Source organism: Sarcophilus harrisii, chromosome 3, assembly GCF_902635505.1.
Source record: "Sarcophilus harrisii chromosome 3, mSarHar1.11, whole genome shotgun sequence".
Lineage (NCBI taxonomy): Eukaryota > Metazoa > Chordata > Mammalia > Dasyuromorphia > Dasyuridae > Sarcophilus > Sarcophilus harrisii.
Genome location: NC_045428.1, coordinates 337,689,683 through 337,715,585, shown reverse-complemented (window position 1 = coordinate 337,715,585; position 25,903 = coordinate 337,689,683). Strand labels below are relative to the sequence as shown.

The following is a 25,903-nucleotide window of genomic DNA, read 5'->3' as shown; positions in this document are numbered from 1 at the left end:
GATCATATCACCCTGAAAGAACCAAAAACTTATAGGAAAAAGAACTATTATGTACCAAAAATATTTATAGTAGCTCTTTTTGTGACAGCAAAGTATTTCAAATTGAGGGGATAACCATCAATTAGAAAGTGGTTGAGCCAGTTATGGTGTATGATTGTGATAGAATACTACTGTTTTATAATACATGAGAGTAAGATATTTTCAGAAAAATCTGGGAAGATTTATATGATCTGGTGCAAGGTAAAGTAAACAGAACCAAAAAGACATTGTGAATAGTCAAATCAATTTATATGGTGATCAGTTGTGAATGGCTTAGCTCTTATTCTTAGGAATAAAATGATCCATCTCTAGAGAACCAACTAATGCAATCTGAATGCAAATCAAAGCATTAATTTAAAAAAATCTTTTTTTGTATTTTCTTTTGTAACATGGCTAATTTTTTTTGCATGATGACTATATGTATATAATCTATATGAAATTGCTTACCTTCTCGAGGAGAGGGAGGGAGAAAATTTGGAAGTCATTTAAAAAATGAATCTCAAATATTTTTACATATAAGTGGGAAAAATAAAATTTAAAATTTCAGAAAATACTTTAACTTCTGTGACTTTGGGCAAAGCTCTTAATTTTCCTGAACTTTATTTCTTTTAGTTGTAAAATTAATTATTAGATTAGATAGCCTCTGAGGATCCTTCCATTTTTTTTATGTATAATCTTATGATCCTGTAAGTCTTAATTGTAATATCAAGGCTGACACATAAAGGTAACAATGACAACAGTGTCTCTGCTTATATTTCTGCATTAGATTTGTTATTTACTTTGTCTATGGAGGGAAGATTTTTTTTTCTTGTTTGTTTTGTTTACCAAAATAGTCATGTTTCTGTTGAACACAGAATACTGTTATCAGTACACTAGGCAGGAGACTGTGTTTGGTGTATTTCATGTTATGAGAATCTTTCATGTTGAAAAGAAATATCAGTTATCTTTCAGACTAGCTTTGTAATATGTGCATATGTCTGTGATAAAGTTGTTACTGATGTGCTATATTTTGTTTTGTTATTTTAATTGGAGAGGTATAAACAAAGGTTTTGCATAAAGGACTCCATGATTTTCTAATTAGTCGAATTGACAGCATATTTTCAGCTAACAGTAGTCTAGCTTGTAATTCAGATACTCTCTAGTTGACTCTAAATAATATACTTGGTTTCCTTTATATCTTAGCTTCTTTGTTTTGCTTCAGTCTTAGACAATAAGTTATTTGACACAATTCCTCCCCTGCTCCCTACCATATTCATCCCCTTTTAAATAAATTTCAGTGGTTCTGAGTTTGATATTACTATTTAAGCATCTAATTTGTCAAAGCTTATAATCACAGATGAGGACACTGGCTTTGACTCTGTCTTGAGGACTTTTATAGCACAATGGTGGAATAAACAATTACTATGTGCCATTAGCCTGCAATTATTTTTAATGTTTGAGTTTATACATGGGCTTGAAGATTAACTTAGCAAAATATACTGCCTAATGTGAGTAAATTGTTTCATTTCTCTTCATTTCCTTATATACTGCATTATTTTATTTGAGTTTTACTACAATGTTTCTAAATTCATTCATTTTAACTGAGCATTAATATTTTCAAAGATGAAAAAATTTGAAACTAGTCCTCTTTTACCTTCCTCCAACTATCCTACATGGCTTTAGATAAGAGTAGATTCAAAAGTAGTGAAACAAAGCATACAAGATTCTCTTTGAGTATATTTGTAGGAATCTCTTATTGTAGGAAAAATATAACAGAAGACTCACAAAAACAATCAGTAATATGTTTCCTGAAAAAAAAAAAATTAAGAGTTTGGATTAAGGTGGAATGGCAAAAAGAAATGGTTCTTATTTCCAAATATCCTTTAAATGAATTATTTTATTATAATGTAATGTGTGGGTATGTTGTAGTTTTAGTTTTCTGAAATTTGTTCACATAAAGCAAGTGCTTATTACAGAGTACATTTTCAAATATTCACTACCTGTGAACATGGCAAAAGAGATCAAAATCAAAATCAAAACCAAACAAAAATACTACAAACCCATACTCACTGTACAAAAGGGAACTATGATGATTCATGACAATGTCAACTAAAATCATTAAAACTTCATTATTCCTTCTGTTACTTTCATAATAGTTGGAAGGTTTGAAACAAATAGCTGATTTGGAGGGGGAAAGTGTTTTTTTTTTTTTAATTCTTGTCTGTTTTGCTTATTTCCTAGGTAAAGATGTATTCTATGAGCATTGGAAGACTACTAGCTTTATTGGAGTTTTGGTTCTCCAACATTATTTTCATTCTTTAAATTTGCTCTTAATGAAATGTAAACATAGTAAGTATCTGAGACTGGACATCTGATTCATGAGACTAATGGAGAAAAATAGGAAGAGATTGAGTAGAAGGTTGGAAAGAATGTTCAATGGGAATGATTTGGTAGAAATTCTTGATAATTCAGAATTTCTTAGGTCAGCCCCTTAGGGAAAGAAGGAGATTCCAAAATGGATAGAATTTGAGCAAGTCAATTTATTTCTTTATTAATACAATTTCCCACTCATCCTGACTTCTGCCCCTCACTCTTCTTGCCATTTAGTGACTGATAGAGAAGGAAAAGAGAGGACTAGATTTGGGTTAGATGTGATAAAATCCGTCAAGTTCTACAAAATGTTATGTGAGAATATTATCAGTGAAACTGTGAAAAGGTACAATCTTTTAGGAAAGCTATTTGAAATTATGCAAATAAAATGATTAAAATATCAATATGTTCGGAACAGAAGATTACATTATTGAATTATCCCAATAAAACCATCAATAAGATGAAAGTCACCTCATACTCCAAACATTTAAAGCAACACTTTCTGTAAGAGCTAAAAATTGGAAGCATAGTCAATGCCCATCAATTGGGGAATGGCTGAATGAATTTGTGGCATGTGAATAATGGAATACTGCTGTGATATATAAGAAATCATGTGTGTGATGAATGGGGAAAAGCATAGAAAGATCTATATAAACTGATACAAAATGAAATAAGGAGAGCCAAGAAAACAATATATGTAAATGGAAAGAATATAGTACACCAAAAAGAAAATAAATAAATGTAGTAAAATGATAAAAATCAATTGGGACCCAAATGAAGAAATGAAAAAAAAAATTCCTAATTTATCCTTTCATGGAGCCAGAAAAGCTATACATGTACATGTATTTAGATCTTCTCACTATATTAACTGATTTTTCTCTTTCTGTAAAAAAAAGACAAAAAACACTCAGTTTTATCATATGGAATGGCTGTCTCAGTGGGGAAAAAGAAGTTATACATGGGATACTATGGTGAAGTAAGAAAAAGAAAACATCAATAAAAATTTTAAAAAGAATTCCATGTGGGTAATTTGCTGAATTTTAAAATTTTGTAGAGTAGTTTCAATCACTTTCCATTGAAACACTGTCTTTGGAAATTGGAGGACTGATGACTATGATAAAGTCTTTATTCTAAGATGAAATTTCTATTCTTATTCACCATCACATTGCTAGGACTAAAAACAAAGGATATAGTAATATGACTTCTAAGTAAATTGCCCCAGTGTTTGAGACACTTTTAAAGGAAGTTTTGGCAAAAAAATAAAAAACATAAAGAAAGAGGGGATCTGAGAGTGTTTCAGAGACTATAAACTACTTCAGAGAAAAGATTTTATCTGTTGGATAAAAGACAAGAGATTCAATAGTTACATTTTGAATATAAGAATGTCAGTTATTGACTTCAGTCTCCTCATAGAAAGACAAAATAATCCCAATACAACTGGGAGTTTAAGGAGATAAAAAGGATAGCACCACTATTCACATTCACTGTAGACTTTTACCCAAGCAATACAATTTATACATTTTACCAAAGGTAATTCAAAAAATATATTCTAAATTTCCTGTATAGGAGAGCCAAATGAGTCTCTTAGTAAAGGAGAAATAGTTAATACTTTGTTATTGGCTGCTGAAAATGGGAATACCTTTAATGTGAGTTTTATTAAGGATAGAAAATATTAATAATCATAGGACTATAAACTGAGAGTTTGAAGGAACCTTCCAGATCATCCAATTGAATTGGATATGATTTTCCCCGATTTTAAAGGCAGATGCAAGTGTTGGAATCAGAGAGTGGTGCCAGTTCTAATGTCCTTTCCACCGCCCCATACTAGTCCCCCAAGGCACTATATCTCTTAACCAATGCACCTATTCTAATATTTTCACATATTTTATAATATTCTAAGTAATCAAAACTACTCACTAGCTTCCAAACTTGAATGTCTGTTTAAAAGACACTTTTTGTCTTGTATTGCAATATATTCTTCTAACCCTCACCTACTTTTGGAATTAGCCTCGATTTGAAGAGATTTCTCCTTTCTCTGTACTATCATGGAAATTTGGTTCATTTTTTCCTATACCCTGATGACTTAATCAGAATTGTTGTATTTTTTATTTGGGGGCATAATGATAATGTGTATTTGTAAGGGACAAACTTATTGTCTTATTTTTTTTTGTACTACCCCTGTATCTCAGACATAAAGCTAAATAAACATTTGATGACTAAATGTAAGAATGCAATAAGTTAACTTCTAAATGGACAAGTATTTAATAAAGCAAGTATCAGCGATGAAACAAACATAATAATATTTTAAATGATGGGCAAATAGATAAACTGAAATAGTAATTACTCACTTTTAAGTTGAATCTACCAAAGGACCTAGTAGGACTCTGCCTTTTGCTCATTAGATGCTTAATTCAGGTCATCACCTTCAGCTTCATTCCACATCTTCAGTTCTATTTGTTGAATTCTTTCTTATCTTGCAATGTTTAGCTCAGGACTTTTTCCACTTTAGCATACTCAAGTACTCCCTCTCCCTTTGGTGTTCTCTTCATTCTCCACACTAATTTTTCTCCTTTACATTGCACTTTTAATCTTTCCTTCACTTCCATTGCACTTTACCTTATATTCTATTTGATTGCATGTAATTGGATGCTGCTAAGCTGGAACTGGATATATATACAAGAATCCCATATGGGCTACTAAATCTGTTTTATATATATATATATATATATATATATATATATATATATATAACACAATATATATATATATATATATATATATATATATATATATATATATATATAAAATGACTCTTCCAACTGACATTATTAAGCTCTGTGAAGATGTGGACTCTAGTACTCCATTTTATCTGGAATCTCACTAATATGAATATTCCATTCAGTAATACAAATCATAACTTATCCATGTTTGTCCTTCCCCTGTGATTTTTATGCTAATCACCTAGTAGAGTGTCTTACATATAGTTGGTGCATAAAAATGCTTGAATTGATTTAATATTTCAAAATAAATAATAGATATATGAAATTTGTTTCTTTTTTATTTTGACTTTCATCTTCTTCAATTATGACCTTCATCTTCACTGATTGATATTGTATAATGAATGCTTTTCCCCATCTGAATAGCCTTTATTGGTGGATATCCAGAGTAGTCATTTTTATCAGAGTGAAACATTAATTTGCTGCTGTTGGACTCATGTAATATAAATACAATTGTTAGGAAGTGATTGAATGGAGACACTTTAAAGAAATATTTATTGCCACTGAGTACATTGTAATCTTCATTACTAGGGAAGAGAATGTCCTTTGCCTCCGCCCCCCATGTAAAAACTAGATTTTTATAAAGAGATTTTCTTTGATTCTGAAGCATATTTTTAGCAGGAGATTGCTTTCTTCTCATGTAAACCATATTAATATTAAAAGTAGGGTAAAGATCTCCTGCAGTCACAGTGCTAAGCAGACTAGCATCTATCCAATTTAATTCAATTTTTCAAACAATAGACAAAGCAGAATGCATCTTCTTGGCAGCTTGTGTTTTAGATATAACAGCTATCTTGTTTCTCTTGGTCTGGTTTAATCAGCATTGCTATTCACTTGAAACTTTCTTATCAATCTTTTATTTATTCTGGTTGTGAATTTTCCTTCCTTTCTTTCCTTCCCTTTTGTGAAGTTGTTTCTGTTTTCTAAGTAAGCAAGTTTTCACACACAACAGGCTTATTGTATTGTCCTGAAAACATTTTCAAAGGACCTCTCTATTTTGTTTGTGAGAGACTATTTTAACTAGGCTTCTTTTCTCTTGAGTTAGTAAGGACACTGCTTATTATTCTACCATTGACATTTTGAATTTATTTTTACCTCTGGTCTCTTCGAGGTAGATTTCTTCTTGATTGAGCAGTTCTTCAAAGTAGATGGATTCTCCTTCTTTAATGGAATTCCCATCTATGATAATCAACTTTTTTCAGGCTTTAAATGATCGGACTTTTCTTTTGTATACATACCTGCTGAATCTTTTTTTTTTCTTTTTGAAAATGAGAACTTAGAGCCAAAGATGAGAGAAAACACATGATGCTTTTGTTCACTGTGCTCAAGGATAGCATTAGCTACAAATCTCAGTTTTGCCATTATCCATTAGAAGTCCATTCTTTTTCTTTCCTACCTAGTTACTGGGGAGACAATGTTGAGATGGGACACAAAGGGCTTTGGAGAATTTTTTTCCCTATCCTTGTGAAAAAAGGCTAGAATAAAAACCAAAGTGAATAAATCCCTCAAATAAAGATAGATTCTATTTATCTTGAGATTTATTTACTATGTGGATAGTATGTGCTATAGAAGTCTTTAAAAGCTGTTTCTTTTCTGAGAAGTGATTTTGGAGCTCATTATAATCACCAGATCTTGAAACTATGTCTTCCCCATCCTTTCCCACATTTTCATTATTGTCTATAAGCAGTCAAATTATTAGCAGTTATTTCAATAATCTCCTTTGTAAATGAAGTGTGTATTCACTTTTTTTTTTTGACAAACAACATATTCTTTGGATCTCAGTTCCACATTTAAAAAGTGAGGAATTTTGGATCAGGTGACCTCCAAGTTACTCTACAATTCTGAATTTTAACATTATAATGATTTCAGGTTTAACATTATTGAGAAGTTTATCTTGTTTGTTTTGAAACATAGCAAATACGTTGTATGTATTTGTGTGAATGTGTGACTGTATTTTACTAAGGTAATGATAAATTGGAATTACAATGTCTCCAACTAATTTATTAATCTAGAGAAGACTCATACAAAAAATGTTGAGAAATCATGAATTAACAATAAGCTAACTTATTATGGACTTTAGGAAAAGAGTAATTTAACCTTGATGATTTTACTGTAATTAAGAATAACTGGATTAAATTTCACCAAATTTTCAGTGGTTCAGAGAAAAGAAGCTGAGATCTGACATGACATACTCTACTTTCTTTCTTCTTTTTTGGATAATAAGTTTTCAAAATGTTAAAAAATTAGAGGTAATGGGACCCCATTAAGCATAGTACTGTGTCTGTATGTCTATCTGACTCTTTTTATCTCCATTTCTTCTCTCTATGTGTCTCTGTCACTGTCTCTGTCTTTGTTTCTCTCTCTCTCTCTCTCTCTCTCTCTCTCTCTCTCCTTTTTCTCTCGCTGTCTCTCTTCCTACTTTCTCTGTCTCTGTCTCTCTCTCTGTGTATCTCTCTATGTTTCTGTTTCTCTTTCTGTCTCTGTCTCTATCTGTCTCTCTCTCTCTGTCTCTGATCTCTGTCTCTGACTCTGTCTGTCTGTCTGTCTCTCAAATGGAAGGGAGGAACTTACGGTTCAGCTAGTTCCAAGTTCTGGCTACCACTTGCTTGTAGTTGAGTTGGGGGAAGGAAGAAAGAAATTTTGTTTCTGCTTTCTTGGAAACCAAAACAGTAAAAAAATGCTAATAGAGTTCCAAAAGTGAAACATCCCAGAGAGAAAGAACTGAATGGAACAGTCTCACTGTAATAAACTACTGAAATAAAGAAATTTGTGAATGAATCTATCCTTTTAAAACTCATCTTTAAGAAAATCTTGATTGATGCCCTTAGTCATGGAGATCCACAGAAACCAACCTGAAGCAAGCATCATGTCCATATTCTGTGACAGCCAATCCCAAATCCTTCAGCAAATAGCCAGAGTACATATATAGCTCCATCAATGTCCTATTCTAATTAAAGCCCATACTCTACAACTTCACCAAGAAGATTTGAACTCAGTTAATCAGATTCTCCTTGATCAACCTTGATCAACCCTCTACCAAACCCTATACTCATTTTGCCTTGCCTCTGTGGCAAATTCTGTGACTTTGGATGAACTCTCTATTTCTGCCTGTTTCTGGAAATTTAACCCATTCTTTAAAACTCATTCATGTCACTTATTCCATGAAATGTTTTTTTGATCATCGTCTCAGAATGCTCTTAGTACATTTTGTTTCATTTTCTTTATTTTTTCTCCATTTTCCCTACTAAATTTCCAGTTTCTTGATGAGAAAGATCATATATTATTTATTTTTACAGCCCTTTTATGCCGAAGGTCTTACTAAAGTAATTAATCCATGAGTGAATATTGAAGCTATTAGATTGGAAGACTATTGATCACGGGTTAGGAGAACTGAATTTTTGCCATTAAATGATTATATAATCTTGAATAAATTATATTTGGACTTTAGTTTCCTCTTTGATAAATTAAAGTATTAGAGTAGATGTTTTGATAGCCCCTTTAAATTCTAAAATTCTGTGATTTCTGAAGTGGTTTGGTATACGTATCATATCATGCTCCCTTTTCTAATACACTATCTTTGATTTTAATTCTACTAAGAGTTCTGCAATCTATAGCCATGACTTTTTTTGTAGAAAATAGATCTTTCCCTGATTTCATATTCATGGTTCCCATCCTCTGTATATGGCAGTGGGGAGTAAAAAGCCACAATAATGGCAGTATCTTCATGGTTACATTTACTCTAACTAGGTCTTGTAAATGAAATTCTTGGGAAAAAAAATTAAGTCAGCAGTATGGGAGCCCCAGATTATTCTCACTGAGATAGAACTGTTAGAATGAGAAGAGGGAACTGAAAAATAAAACCAGAAGTAAAGTGATAAGTAAGGCATCTAGATAAATAAAGAGTTTAATCTGAAAGGAACCAGGAAGCTGGGAAAGTATGATACATGTTACAAATACTTTCCAATTAAAAAAAAAAATTTCTCTCTCAACCTGCTGGCTGCCCTACTTTCAATAAAATTATATCTCACATTTATATTACTCTTTAAACCCTGCAAAACACTTTAAATATGATTTATGTGATCCTAATGTTATTTTATGAGGTAGCTATTGTTATTAGTATAAACAAAAAAAAATGAAGGTTAAGTGATTTTCCCAGGATTTTCCCAGCTAATCTAAAGTGGTATTCTAGCCCAGATCTTTTTGACCCCATATTCAATGCTTTATCCACTAAACCACACTGCCTCTCTGCTATACTACGTGGACCTCTCTAGCCTTTTGCTTTAGAATATTGGGGGAAGGAAAAATTTGAACTGGAAGCCACCAGTTATCAAGATGGTTGTTTAAAGGACAAAGAAATGACAAAAATTCTTGGAAACAGTTCACGTCTATATTATAGCCTGAGCAACCACATTTGTATAGAATGATGTTCACGTATGTCTTAGACCATCTTCATCTTGCATAGCATATGTTGATTGGAACTCCTTTCCAATTCAACTCTTTTCTCCTGAACACTATTGTTCCCATTTCTAGCTACCACTTTTCCTAGGCAGTTGGACAACTATCATTAAACAGTCTTTTTATTATCTCTGTTTAATTTACTGGGTTCACTTTCCCTTCCCCCTTTCTTTTTTGCTTTTCTTTCTTTTTGTTTTATCTTACCATGTCTTTAAAACAGATGATAATTTTCAAGAATGTTTAGATGTATTTACCTACTAATAGAAAGTTTACAATAACCTTTTTTAAAAGAATTCATTTTTAATGTCTGGCCGTTTTGCTCATATCCTAAGAAAACATCTGCTGTTGTTTCATTACAAGTTACTTTTTTTTTTCATCTTCTGTAAATTCTTTTCTCTCTCTTCTTTGAGAATATCCTAGACCATGACATATTTTAGTTCTTTTTGTGTCTTTGTAATTTTTTTCCTCCCTCTTAGGAGTTCATGTATTATAAGGTACATTAATCTATTTCACAGTCTGACTTCAATTCATGGATAATCTATTTGACATTGGGATCTTTGTTTTCTTATTAGGTACTTTCACTTCTCCCTCTGAGGTTCCCATCATTGACTTATTTTGTTGCTTTTCAGCCAACATTGAAACTCAATGCTAATTGAACTTCACCTGTCTTTGAAAAGATTAGATTAAAAAAAAAACACAGAGAAGTTTCCTTTCCCCTCCCAGTTTTCCCTAAATATGAACAGTTTTATAGAAGATGCTATCACTTACGAAACATATTTTAGCACTTTATCTGATGATGAAATCAAATGGGAATATAGAGTAAAAGATATTTTATTTTTCAGATTGGGAGTTATACATCCTAAAATACATATCTGAGCATATAACATATTATACATATTGTACTGAGGTGATGAACATTTCTAGAAAGAAAAGAAAAAACCCTATAATTTATTATGAATTCCTTAAGTGTGAGCCACATAGTACTAACATTAAGAAGAAGAATTGTAGGGCAACTAGATGGTGTAGTACTCTATCCAGTATTCACTGGATAGAACATCAGGCCTGAAGTCAAGAGGACCTGAGTTCAAATATCTCCTTAGGCATTTAACACTTACTCACTCACTGTGTGACCCTGGGCAAGTCACTCAACCCAATGATCTACCCCCTCTCCCCCCCCCAAAAAAAAAAAACTTGTGTTAAACATAAGATAGTATGAAAATAGTGTTGAATATGGAATTGGAAGCCCTGATTAAAATTTTACTTTTGTTAATTATTACTTGGGCAAATCACTTATCTCATCTTGGCTTCATTCCCTCATTTATAAAATGAAGAGATTGAATGAGTATATGTCCCTTTCAGTTCAAAATCTATGATCCTAGGACATGTAAGATATAGGTAGGAAGGGAAATGTCCATTGAAAATATGAAGAAATGGAAATAGAAGCTATAATTGTAGAAAATAAATGTAGTTGTATAATAAAATGCTTTTACATAAAATGTTTTCAAATGGCAAAAATACAGAACATAAAATTTTTTAAAAGTAACTTGAGGGACAGCTAGATAGTTCAGTGGATAATGCAATGGCCTTGAAGTCAGAGGACCTGACTTCTTAGCCATGGGACTGAGAAAGTCACTAATATTAATTGCCTCAGGAAAAAAAAAAGCAACCTAGTTATAATGTTTTTTTAATGCAAACTTAAATGAGCATTAATTAGGAGAGATGCCAGGATGTCATTCTTTAAAAAAAAATCTGTAGAATGTAAAAGTGTTTAATCATAATATAAGTTAAAAACAATAGTATAAATGAGTGAAAAAAATGGTGAAAGGAGAAGAAAAGAGAAGGGGAGGAAACAAGTACTTTGAGAAAAGTTTTTTTTTTTCCTAAATAGATCCTATAAGTTCTTCTGAAGACCTGGGAAATTATCAACTTCCACACATGATTTTGATCATTGTCTTAAAATCTTTGGGGCATCTTTTGGGGAAATTCTTGCAATATTGAAGATTCATTTTCGGTTATTTATAGGTTTAAATATTGGCCTCTTGCACAAAGATTAAATGATTTGGCAAGGATCATATAGTCAGTTTGTGTCAGAAGCAAGACTTTACCTCTTCTTGGCTTTGAAGCCTATTTTCTAGATATAAGTAATGGTACCTCTTGTTTTACTCCAACTTAGTTTAATTCAACCAGCATGATCTAAGTATCCACTAAGTGCCAAGCATTGTATTAAATTTGGGGATAAAAAGAAAAAAAAGAAAAATCATTTTCTGGATTCAAGAAGCAGGGATAACAATATTTCCACAGGTAACAATGTGTGAGATAATTTGAGAAAAAAAAAAGTAAGAATATTATGAAATGCTTTTGGTAGTAGGTAGCACCTTAGTTGAGCCTTGGAGGAAGTTTAGAATTTTATTTTATGTTCTGGGCACTCTGTACAGCTTGTGTAAATGCATGGTGGGAAGAATATTGTGATCATGAGGCTAAAGCCACAGGTTCAGTTTCTATGAAAAAGGCTAGTTTGATTTTATCACTTTTCCTCACTAGTTTCATGGCAAATACATGCCACGTGGTCATAAAGGGTGTGGGATATAAAAGTGTACGTGGATAAATCAGATTAAATAGTTCTCACAAATGGTGGGAATGGGAGAAGGGAGGGACTACATTATATATTATTGTAGGTCATATGTGAGAGTTTTGCAAAAATATCACATTAAATTTGACAAAATCTTCTTGCAGATTATACAAATATTCAAATAATTTATAGTACTGTTATGCCAGACATATGTAGGTTTTTCCAGTATCAGTTATCTTATTTGCATTATTTCTATAATTTTATGAGAAGCTCTGCATGAGAATAACTCTTAATCATATTCTAACTCACTCATCACTTAGTTCATAGCCCAATGGTATTATACACAATAGATTAAAAAATGTTTATGGAATGAAAGACTTGGTATTTAAGAAGTAAATTCCCTTGATATTCAAGGTAAATTATAGTAAAAAATCACAACTCAAGGGACAGTCTTTTATCATGGGAAAAAACAGAATTATAACTTTTGGCTTTGGTACTGTTTAGCCTTAAGCTAATCATTTAACCTCTATAGAATTATCCTAATGCTTAAATTTGATAATATTAGTTTAGAACTCTGTAATTATGAAGTAAAATGTTAGCTGATTCTTTCTGGCTCCTGACACAGTTTCTTTAAGTAAAACAAAAAATTGGCAATAGAATTAATCTCTAGGATTTGTGACTTATTCTACACCAAGGAGGATATTTTCAAGAATTTTTTAAAGTTTTATGATCACTTTAATAGTACCTTGCCCAGAGTATTTGGGAAATGTTGAAAGAATTAAATTATATTTGTTATGTTTTCATTTTGCCAAATTCCCATTCATTTGATATCACCAATTCTTTTCAATAAAATCAGAAGTCATCTTTTTTTTTTATTTTCCTCTTGACAGATGGTCTGCTGTAGCTCACAGCTATATCTTAGGACCTTCATCATCAGAATATAGCCAGAATGAAATTTCTGGGCCACTGGAAATAGAAAGCTGAGGATTCTAATTAGTAGCCATATGAAGATTATTGCCACAGGTGTGTGATGCTAGGGTAGCTGGAGAGTTGACCCAAGTATTGATGTACTTTTTATGAAGAACCTACCTGTTAATCCAAGTATACACAGTAAATGCTTATAAGAAAGCATTAGTAGTGAAAGATGGTAGGCTTCTTTATTCAAAAAATTCTGTTGCATTACATAAATTCCCTGGGAGGACCATATTTTCCCAGTGGGATTTTACCCAAAAATAAAAAAGGCAGATGGAAGAAGGAAATGTTAGACAAATACTAGATGATTTTCATTCTATGGTCTGAGTTGTTTTATAACATCATGCCTATCCTTTTCTTTGAAAAGGTTTTCTAGGAAATAAAAGAGAACAAGAATTTGGAAGGAATGTTTTGAATATTGTTTAAAATCAAGAAAGAAATTGTTAGAGTAATTAAATCTGAAATAATTAAATTACATAGATATATTAATTTTTCTTCTGTAAAATACATTTGGAATGATTTTGAAGAAATAAGTTTAAGTGCATTGCAATAATTCAAATAGAAAAGAATAAAGGTGAGATCCTTTCATCATTATTTTTTCCACTGATTTAAATGTGAGAATAAAGAAATGCATTTCACGCAATAAACACACATGGAAGTAGTCTGTTTTGACTCAGATAGAATTAACTTGATCATTCAATTGGAACTAAGCTAGTGAAAATTACAAACTTCAGAGGGAATTCATCCATTCATCTATTCATTCAATACATATTGTTTCTATGCCTGCTGTTTCTTAAAGTTTTAATCCTAAAGCTTAAATCCACACCAAAAATTCTATGAGATAGGTGCTCTAGATGTGATTATTCCCATTTTACAGATAAATAAATGAGGCTCAACACTTGCCTGTGGTTATAGCTAATAAATGACAGGTATGGAATTTGAACCCAGTTCTTCCTGACTATAATTCCAGCATTTTATGTACTGTGATCTATACTATCTGCATAGCAATGTTTGCATTGTTTCCAATGGTGATAAACACAGATAGAACTTAATTCACATGTAATACTGTTTAGGGGAACCTCTTAGAATATTCTTTCATTGATATCCTCTATGGTTCACTTACTTTGTTAGACAGTTTCCAATTTCATAGTTTGGCTAAACTTTGGGTTCAGATACTTTATGACTTTGGCTCATCCAATTCCGATTACCCTTATGGAGTTAGAGCAGCTGGTGACCCTCCCTCCTAATTAGCCCTACCCGCTATTCTTGTGGTTCCCCACTATGCTACTTGCTTTTGGCTCTGATATCCATAGGGCTACATCTACCCTGAAACATACTCATGACATCTGGCAAGAATGAGAATAACCACATCTCAAAAAACTGGAGTAAAAACCAGAATGGGATGAGATTTTAAAGTTCTATAATGGCCAGGGAAGAAAAGTGAAATAGATTAGCTACTGTGTCAGAAGCAGCAGAAAGGTCATAAAGGATGAAGATGTGGAAAAGAGTCCTTTAGCTATGGCTAAAAGGCAGGCAATTGAGATGAATTCCATTTTCTGGATTCCTCTTTCAAGTTATTAGCCTTGTGTTCTGACACATGGAATTTTAAAAACAGCCTCAATGCTAATCTTTTCTTTTATTTCTTAATCAGCACAGCACAACATTATTAAGCTACAGGTCTTGAAGTCAGTGGGGTGTATATGTCAAACCCGTTTTGTTTCATGCTGACTATCGGTTATTGCTGAGCAAAATTGTGTAAAGGTCAACAATTTAGAAAGCACTATAAACCTACTGACTTTTATACATCACTGAAGTTAATAGCTTCCCCTAAAGCATGTAATAAAAGAGTAATTTTTGGTATTTTAAAGTTTTTGGACAACATGCATTATTTGTTGGAAAAAGTTTAAAGAAAACTATTCTAATCTAACTCCAGCCTGAAGTTTCTCTCAAATCTTCACACAGACTGGATATCAGAGGGGACTAGTAATTAAATGATGTGCTTAGAAAAGGCTAATTAATTTAAGCATTACTTTGAAACAGTTGCCACCGGTTCTTCCATCTGCACATTTGACAGGTGCAATTGGTGCTAAGCATTGTTGTACCCTCTGGCGTGTCTGGCTCCCCAGTAGGCCTTAGTGTGGGAAGAGAATGGCTTATAACCACTCATTCAGCAGTGGTCTTGCATCAGTCATATATTAAAGCCTTACTGTTCTTCTTTTGGCTCATGCTGGAAATTGGAATGATGATGTTTTCTTTTTAATCTTGGCTTCTCCATTCATCAAGCTTTCAGAGTGCCGCTAAATGTTCTTGACATGTAAAATGAATGGTTATTAAAATTTAGATTTCTTTTTGCCATTTTTGTGAAAATAACACAGTAGAGACCATAGGTTCATAGTATTTGGTAAGGATGGGAGAAGGACAAGGACTTTTGAAATTCTTGTGCCCATCTACTTCATTTTACAAATGAAGAAATGAAGACTGAGAAAGTAGAAGTTGTTTGCCCAAATTCATAGAAATTATACACAGAAGTTACAAAATTAAAGTTCAGGGTTTTGTCTACCTATCTTATGCTCTTTTCCGCAATTAAACAAAAGATAAAAGCAGAACATAATTCTTTCAAACATAGGTTGGATAATTTTCCTTCTGTTTTCCTAAAGCATTTTGACCTAAGCAGAAACTTTAAATCAAAAACATTCCAGTTGTACCATTGCATTTAGCAAAGAGTATGGACATTGGAATTTTTATGTTTTTAAATGATAAATTGAAGGATGGCTATTTGTAAGAACTTTCATATTACTAAAGGTTCATTCATGAGATCACTAGTGCATTTTATATATTTGTATACTCCAAATAATTGGTAACATGAAACATTGACTATGGGAGATATGTTACATGTAGCAGTTAGTTTCATAGGAGCAATGCTTTTGTACAAAAAGTACCCAGTATGATAGCTACAAGCTAACTAACCTTCATGGGAATCTTGTCACTATCAACTAAATCCTTGCTCTGATCATCATAAGTATACAAGTCTGATCAGCCAAATGTTACAATATGATTTCATAAATTCAGAGTGGAGCTTAGCTATAATGTATTACTAAGGGTTAGTGTGAAACAATGTTGTCTGGGATAATGTTTTGAAGGTTATTTCTGCAAAGCTTGGTTTACCAAAAAACATAAATGATTTACCCGTATCTTTCAAGAATATATATGTTGTATCATTTAAGGAGTCCTTGAAGAAGAGTTGAAACAAGAATAAATGAAAACAGTCATGATCATACTCTAAATGTGTGGGCCACAAATAGTTTTTTCTGATGTTTAGAAATACAGGAAACATCATGAATAAAAATCACTTTGTTCTATATAGGACATTTTTGGTCTTTCTAGCCAATGTGGAGAAAAATAAAGATCTACAAATTATAATAAAAGCTACAGTGGTGTTCAATTTCCCAATCTATAAAATAGTAGTTAAACTGTTTTCTCTGGTTCCTTCCACCTCTAAAATTCATCAAACCTATGAAATAATTGTCTTGTATGAGAGTATCTTGGCTGCGAAAGCTTTCCTAGTGGTCTTCATGTCCCAGGTACTGTTGTAGGTAATATGAGTCTAGATGGGAGAAGGGCACTGATTCCCAAAGACCAGAGAAAGGGGGAATGGAAGAAAGAAATGGGTGAAGGGTAATTCACTGAGTAGGAGAAAGATCTTCAAAAGGTCATTCTTCCTAGATTTGTGACTTAGGGAGTTTCAAACATTACTGAATTCTCTCTGTGACTACTTCTTGAATAATAGTAGCAACCATAGTGACATGCCTCTCAGCAACAACAACAACAACAACAACAACAAAACATTTACTTACATTTTTATAGGATCATATATCTAGAACAGAAATTAATGATAGAATCACAAACTTAAAACCTGAAGGGACTTTTTAAGTCCAACCCTCCATTTTATAGATAGGTAAATTGAGTCCCAGATAAGTAACTTGCCCAATCTAATAAGTGTCTGAGATAGAATTTCAATCCAGGTCTTTTTAGCTGCAAAAGCAGATATCTAGCCATTATATCATACTACATCATGTTCACTCAACCCCCTTGAAGCTCATTTATTCATATGCAAAATAAGAATGATCTGAAATCAGTTCATTGCTCTTTGTCTCCACTGAACTTTAGTGAAACAGTAGAAGTAAATTAAGAAAAAAAAAGTTTTATTGTTGTTTTGTTTTTACATCACAACCATTCTGAATTATCCTTTACTGTTCCCTGAGCTTAAGAATGAACCTTCTCTTGTGACAAATTTAAACAGTTAAATAAAAAACAAGGAATGACAATTACTGATTTCTGATGATGATACAACTTTCTACCTGATTTCCTGACTCCTTATTGAGAAAAGGGAGGTATGTTTCATTATTTGTTCTTCAGAACCAAAATTATTTATCATAATTAATCACTTTACCTTTTTGTATTTTTTCTTTTATATTCTATATTTATGGTATGTATCTTTTTTAGTTCTTTTTTTTTTTTTTTAACTGTATTCCATTCCATTCACATACTGGAGTTTGTTCTATAGTCAATTGGTACCACCTTGTTTTCAAGTTTTAGTTTCTTGTTACCACAAACATACTATGAATGTGTATGTAAGTTTTCTTGTTGTCTTTATTCTCACTGAAATAGATGGATAAATTGATAAGTGGATAGATTGATTCATGAAGAGATATTTTTCTTTATGACTAAATATCCCACATCATCAGTAATTGGAATTGGGGCAAAGAGTATTTAAGTGTAGCTAATTTTCTATCATAATTCCTTTCATGGCCTTTCCAAAATTGAATATAAAAATGAAATATATGAATAAAAGACTGATCTATACAGCTCTACTTATGATCACATCTTGTGGTGGGATCTTTGATAAAGTATAAGCAGTAAAGATAAAAACAAACTTTATAAAGTGCTGAAAGTGTGCAGAACATGCAAACGTAATGAGATAAAGATATAAATGAGCTGCAAATACAGAAAGGTGAAGTTAAAATGAAATTGGCTAAGAGAAGACATAAAACATTATCTTTTTTTCTACCAAAGTCAATGAAGGCTTTATGAAACAAACAGGGGATTTCAGAGGTCTTTGAAAGATGGACATGTTCAGGAGTCTTGCACTTGATTCAGAGACAGAGAACTTTTCAGCTCTCTGACAGCTACGTGATTTAGAACTAACTTCAATAGGCCTTAATTTTCTAATTTATGAAATATAGAAAGATTGAATTAGATAATCTCTAAAGTATCTTCAAGTTTTAATCTTGTGACACCATAATCCTATTTGGTATCTGGGAAAAATATGCTGCTCTAGCCTGGAAGCAAAAAAGACATTGAAGGGAAAGGGAAACATAATATGGAGAGAAGGTAAGTGGGGGATAAATGATTCCATGAAACCATGATGTAAAATTATGAAGTGGATAGAACAGAACTCTTTTATATAGGAATAACATATAAAATATATAAACCCAATAATTTTGGTTCAGAATAATTAAATATTCTGATTATTTGAATATGGTCATATCACCACACATAAAATATATATAACAGCCATTCACAAAACTAAAACTACTCAAACATAATTTAATCTTTTATTAATAGAAGATTCTTCAATTCTTACAGTGCTTCAGGGTCATCATGGTTAGCATTATCACTTATCTTTCTCAAAGATTATAAATATAAAAAGTGAGTCTGGAGGGGCTCTAAGTTTCCTTCCATATTTAAAAATCTAGTTTTGCATAAGATGAAAACAATTGACTAAATGTTTAAAAAAAGTTGACTTTGTTCATTCAACAGATAATTATTAAATGTATTAAATGTCTAATATATTCAGTCATCTCTTAGGAATTGAAGGAAATATAAAGTTCAGTTTTTAGCATGGTCCCTGGTTTCATGCAACTTAGAGTATAGCAAATAAAAATAAAAACAGATAAATGTAATAACTCCTGTTGTATTATCAATGTAATAGAGAAGACCCTCAAACAACTGCTATTTTTTTTTAAGAGGATGTAATTGTCAACTGGGAAGGAGAGAAGACAGAGAACAACAACAACATTCTTTTTTTTTTTTTTTTTTCTTGAGGCAATTGGGATTAAGTGACTTGCCCAGGATCACAAACTAGGAAGTGTTAAGTGTCTGAGATCAAATTTGAACTCAGATCCTCCTTACTTCAGGGCTGGTGCTCTATTTACTACTCCACCTATCTGCCCCATCAACAAATATTCTTTACTTAATTTATGTGATGATTCACTTTGAGGGTCTGCTAAAATCTTCCCTTCACAGAACACAAAATTATTTTAAATATATAAAACAAAGCACACAGGATTACAAATGTAAAGTAATTATATTAAAATGCATTTATCAATAAAAAAGAAAAACTAAGTTTACAGACCTGAGATTAAGAATTCTCATTTTAGAGGACTTTGGATATTGGGCAAAGGGGTTATTATGTCATTATTTTCTTTTTATACAAGTTGTTTAGTAATAATTTGTGTCTTTCTTATAAAATAATGAGGAAATATAAAAAGCAATCATAAAATATAATGGTAGCTGCTAGTAGTTTCAAATTACTTGAATTATAGTGCAATGAGACTTTACAACAGTTTACTTAAAGTGAGGCACACCTACACACACACACACACACACACACACACACACACACACATGCCAATCTTTTACAAAGGAATTGTTCATCTTCTGTATTTTGGGGTAATCAGATTTAAAGTGTGTAGAAACAATTCTTCACAAATGGAGATTGATAGTAGAAAACCTTATTTGTCACACTTAAACAGAGTGACATTTCTGTTCTTCCATCAAGGGCATCTTAACTGAAGGTAACCATCTGCCTGGTAAAAGACTTGAGTACACAGTGGTTTCATTCAGAGGATGGGTGGATGAGCTGGCAGGCCATTTAAAGTGGTAACATAAAATTGATTTGTCTCCAGACAGGGCTGGCTTTCGACACTCATGCAACAGATGGCTACGTAGTGCCCTTAACTTTGAGGTCTCCACACATCACAAACTGACTATATGCCAATCGAAAAGCTGTTTCTCATTGGAGAAAGTTTTTTTCTTCTCATGCACAGATCATTCTGACTTTGACATTTGGGGGATTTTACATGTTGCCAACATCCTTGGCTTACAGACACCATGAGGAAATGTGGGCAAAAAATATGGTCTTTGTTTTTAGGCAAGTGACTGGTACTTGAAAATTCATGAATCACAGAAAAAGTTTTTATTTTTAACTAAATGAAGCTCATTTAACTACCAGAATTTACTAATGGAAAACATTATAAAACAAATCCTTTTTTAAAAGTACTCTTTTACCACATATTTTTTGTAATTATAGGCTTTCCTATATATTAATCTCCTATTGGTCCAGAATAATTGGATATTGTGGTTATTTGAACAAGGCCATATCTTGAATATGGTCCATCTTGAAGGATTTGATAAACCTTAGTGTAATTCTCCATTCAAGTGTAAAATTGAATGGGAATAGGGACTCTATTTAATGGGTCTTCTGTGAGAAGAATTTTTCCATTGACAAGAGTTTGAACTTGTCATAATCACTTTTGTTCTACCATGTGGACAATTTTATTCCTTTTCTACTATTGTAAAGAAAAATAAATAACTCTTGTACCTATCTCTCTTGAAACATCCTTAAACCTTTGTTTTGAAATCGTCACCCTCCCCCACATTTTATAATATATCATTCCAATTTCTACTAAGAGAACTTAACAAAACTAAATGGCCGTTGACACTTTCCAGCATGTGAAGTAAGGTCTTAAAATAGGATTAGATATTTTTGTGTCATTTACCTTTATTAACACAAAAGGCAGGTATCAGATTTTTTCACAAAACAATTCCAAAGAACTTTGGATTTGCATAAAAGTTATAGTTAGTATACCAGTCATATATAGTTATTAAAAACAGAAAAATATTTAAAGGATCAGTGAACCCAAATGAAAAGAGATTATCAGACTCAAATACAGAAGTGTCATACCCCCCCACCCTTTTTTCTATGGATATAGGTAACATTAAGATAGCAAAACAGCCTACAAACCTGAAAATATGACTGCAGGTGCATTTTTCTATCTATCAACTATAATCCATTCCTCCATGTTAAACCAGAAATACCAGAATGTTAGTAGAAGTAGAGAAGAAAAATCTTTTGAAACATCACCAGAACACATAATACATACACACAGAGATACACAGAGAAACAGAGATAGAGAACAGACGACAGAGACAAAAAGAGACAGATATGGAGAAATAGACTTAAAGACTGATAGAGTCAGAAAGATTGGGAGGGAGAGAAAGTTCCAGGAAGAACATTTGGAAAAAACAAAAATTTAGATATAGTCAAGATTCAACTGATATTCCCATTTCCTTTGAAATATGATTTAAACCAATTTTGTAAAATATTTTTCAATAAAGACATAGTTTCAGGGTGTCATTTTTGCTCAAGACTACTAGTTTGTGTTTGTTAACTTAAAAACCTATGTAATAATGGTATAGTTCCCAAACAGTTAAACAATTTTTTGTGGTATGTGTGCATGTTGACTTTAAAAGAGAAAGGTGTATTTTCCAGGAAATTATGCCTTTCTAGGATAGAAAGGCATAAATGTATGTTCACACATTACATTCATTATTTTTAAACTGTCTCTGTTCCTATTATGTCAACAATAATAATAGTAATTGGCATCTATATAGCATATTCCATAGCTTTTCTCTGTTTAGTCTTACAGTACTTCTGTGAAATTATAACTATTGGGATAATTATGCCTATTTTAAGAATAAAGAAGCTAAGAAGAGGTTTAAAATATACTTAATTGCATAGCTTTTAAGTGGTGCAGATAGATTTGAACTCAGTTCTTCCTGATTCAAAAACCATGCCCTATATACTACATTATAATTTTCCAGCTCCTGATTTCTGTTTTGCCAGTCTAATGTTTTACAAAATCAATAATTAAGTAATGTTGATACTTTTATAGATAACCATTTCAAAGTGATTGCCATTTTCCTGAATTATAAACTTTTAGAAAGGTACGGTTGGGATAAAAGGTAAATTTTTTTTAATTTTTAGATTTTATAAATAAATTTTCTCACTAAAAACTACAGAACAATTAAAATGATTAGATTATCTTTTCCCATGGTCTATATTAACAGATGACAGATAGCAACTCAACATGAAAGTAGCTAGAACAAGAATTGGCCATCATCTGATTCACATTAAAGCTGATTAGTGCTTTTAAATTAACTTTTATATCACAGTAAATATGTAATACACATATGTACATACTTTTCATATGTCTTTCATATATGCATGTATATATACACCTGCACATATGTTTGTATGTATGTATAATTTTAGCAAGGTCTTAGGCTCCAGACGTTTAAGTTAAAGAGTCCTTTTGTATAACACATTTGGAGATAGCCTGTCTGTAGATTATGTCATTTTTCCTTTGAATTTAGGTTAATTGATATTGTTATCAAAAGGAAAAAAAATATTGTTTTTTCCTCCATTTCTAGGTTTAAAAAAAAATATGTCTCTCAGTATAATGTTTTTTTCCATATAAACCAGATATGGTGAATAATTAGGCTTTGTCCTTCGAACCTTGCTCTAAAACAAGAAAACAAAGCAAAACAAAACAAAAACAGCTCTTAGAAGAGGGGATAGATGAGCAACCATTATCCCCTAGCAGGCTTTGTAATTATCTTATGACTTTTCCTGTTTCCTTAATTAATACAAGTAATCTGACCATGGTTTCACATTAATGGATATGCTACCTTCCTAATAATATGTCAGCAATATACAAACTGATTAAAATTGAAGAGTTCAATCAACTAGCATTTAATGAGCACTAAATGCCACTGCTCCTAAGTGTGTTCTTCTTAGAACCAATTTTCTTTTCAGGGCTCCTGATCCTCATTTCTTGAATCTGTCAAAATCAACCATAGTAAAACTAGGGAAGTTAGAATAACCCTGTGCAGAGAATTTAGACATTTTCCTGATACGTGGAATTATGAGAGTCACACACACACAGCATATAAGGATGTGTGTGTGTGTATATGTGTGTGTGTATACATATAGAATGCACATGTTATATATAGATATAATTTTAAATAAATTTAAAAATTAGACATTTTTTTCTCATGCATGTAAAAGTATGTGACACACACAGACAACAATTTTTAAAATGTAATCTGGCCAGGCACAATGAAGCAAGTACTTAGAGAGAAAGAATCACAGAATCAGATTTCATGACATTATATTTGATCTTTGTGACTTTTTTAGGCTACTTCTCCTGGGGATTAAAAACGTTTTAGTTTTAAAGTGATTAGCACAGATAGGGATACTGTTTCAAGGTACTTATTCCATAAACATAAGACTTATTCCATAAATATAAAAAAAAATTCCAGAAGAAATTAGATTGATATATCCAGATTATGTGCCTGAAACTCTCTATCCTTGATTTAAAGAGGGGTATGTAAAATGTACAATAGTCCTAGATAAGGTTGACATCTTTAAGGTACAGAGATTTAATATAATTTTCAGGATCTGTCAGCTAATAAGTGCTTGTGGTAGGACTTAAATTCAAGTCTTCCTGATTCCAAGTTCAATGTTCTATACACTATGGCACACTACTTCTTTTCTCCTTCCTCTGTAATGAATTGGTATACATTTTATGATATGTAATGATCTCTTCCTGAATAATCTCAGTTATAACTAATGGCTAACAATTCTGGACAACCAGAAATGGTTTGTTCAAATTTAAAGCTTCCCTATAATATTTAGTATTATTTTCACCATAGTATGAATATAAAAATTATGAATGAAATGATTTTCATCTCATTTTAGATATGAGCCAGCTGAGATCCTTAGCGGCAATAGACTGTAATTTGTTTAAGGTCATACAATTAGTTATTGGGAAAGTCTACATTAGACCTGGTCACATGCTAATTCCTAGTCCAAGGCTCTTTCCTTTATGTAGGGCTACTTTGCATTAAATATAATTGGAATATTTATTGTAATTGATATATTCTTAAAATATATGCATATGAAAATTTATGTATTGAATAGGTTCCTAAAAATATTGACTACAAATGGAATTGTCATGAATTGAATACTTGAGATAAACTGTTGTATTAAAAATATTCTTTTTCAAATCTACATTTTCATATTTAATGAAACAGTATACATATTCTTTTATTTGTGGATGGACTAGAAACAGGGAAATAAATGGAGCATCTAAGTGTTAAAAAAAAAAAAAGAGGTATCAGCAAATTTTGTTTAACGAAAGAAAATTGAAACATAGGAAAAAAAAACAATTTTTGAATGATATAACTACACAAATATAAAACAATAACCACATAGGAAATATTTAATCCTACTTTGTAACCACCTGATCAGAAGGGAGAAGTGATTTTACATTTCATGATCATTACATGAAAATAATACAGTTCTATATAATCCCTCAAAAATTTTATACAACAAACCTGGTCAAGGAGGAGAGCTTTACCAGGAAGGGAGTGATCCTGGAGATATCAAACAAATGTAACACTGCCATCCATGTAAATGTTTCATCTTATCTGCTCTGAAAAAAAATGAACCACTATCCATGGTCTTTTCTTCCTCTCAGGGAGAAGTTGGCTGTGGCTCGCCTGCAGCGGGAAGTTGCCCGAAGTAGAAGGGAAGGAACAATGGTGAGCCTAAAATATTCTCTTTCCAAATTCTGTTTTGATCCTTTCATTCAAGGGTTTGTGGTTCAGAAAGCATTTTTGTCTAATTAAGGAGAGATCAGGAAATAATTTGTCTTACATCAAAGTTAATGATATTTTGGTAAATGATGTTTGTAATGTAATTTAGACAATTCTGCTACTTGCCAAAAAAAAGTCACCTGCTCTAAAAAAGTCCTGTTCCCCCACTCTTGTTGTAGGTTCATTCTGCCTCCTTTGTGATGATCTATTGGATCCTCAGAGATCCAATTGGAAAGTCTAGGAGCACCATGATCAGAAATGAGTGATATCCAATTGCCAAATTAGAATATTTAACAATTGCTTATGCTTTCCAAGTACAGAGAACAGGTATGGGTGGTTATGTATGCAAAGACAGTGCAAGATGTTCAATAATGTTATAATCTTCCATTCTTCCTCACTTTCCATTATTTCAGTAGTTTTTTTTTTTTTAACCTCTTATGCCATTTAGAAAACTGATTTGTTGTTGTTGTTGTTTTGAATTGCTCTAAAATCGATGAGGTTGTTTTGGTTTACAGGATCTTGACTTTATATCATGTCTTTTGCCCAAATAACTAATTGTACACTAATCACATCAAAGATGTCTGTCCTGAGACCCACAAAATATTTTTTTTTTGTGTGTGTGGGGGGTTACCTGGTGCTGCTACCCCTGAGACAACAGACCATGGGCACTTTTTTCTTCCCCTTTTTTCATAGACTTTTTGTCTATGAAAATTTGGGGGAGGTGAGATTATTTTTAAAGTGATATTTTCAGATATTTAATGTTCATAATCATGTGGCTTCATAAATGCTGATTAGAAATCCACCATGTTTAAAGGACAGAACTTTTGTGAGATAAACTTTCCTTAATGTTGGACAGCAAAAAGCTAAAAGAAAAGGCCAAATTCAGAGGAATGATTATTCCAAATTCTGGAGATAAAATTATTTTGGAGAATGTTTATAGATGTGAATCTGACCAAAT

At 32.0% G+C, this 25,903-nt stretch overlaps 1 protein-coding gene across 3 annotated transcripts in view; it reads left to right on the top strand.

The window, feature by feature from the left end:
- Window positions 1-25,903, top strand: part of NCKAP5 (NCK associated protein 5) — a 679,630-nt gene that overhangs the window by 70,230 nt on the left and 583,497 nt on the right. For all 3 annotated transcript variants that reach the window (XM_031963671.1, XM_031963673.1, XM_031963674.1), the window contains exon 2: window positions 24,828-24,891. In XM_031963671.1, coding sequence (XP_031819531.1) covers window positions 24,828-24,891 — 64 coding nt within the window. The remainder of the gene's footprint in view (window positions 1-24,827; window positions 24,892-25,903) is intronic.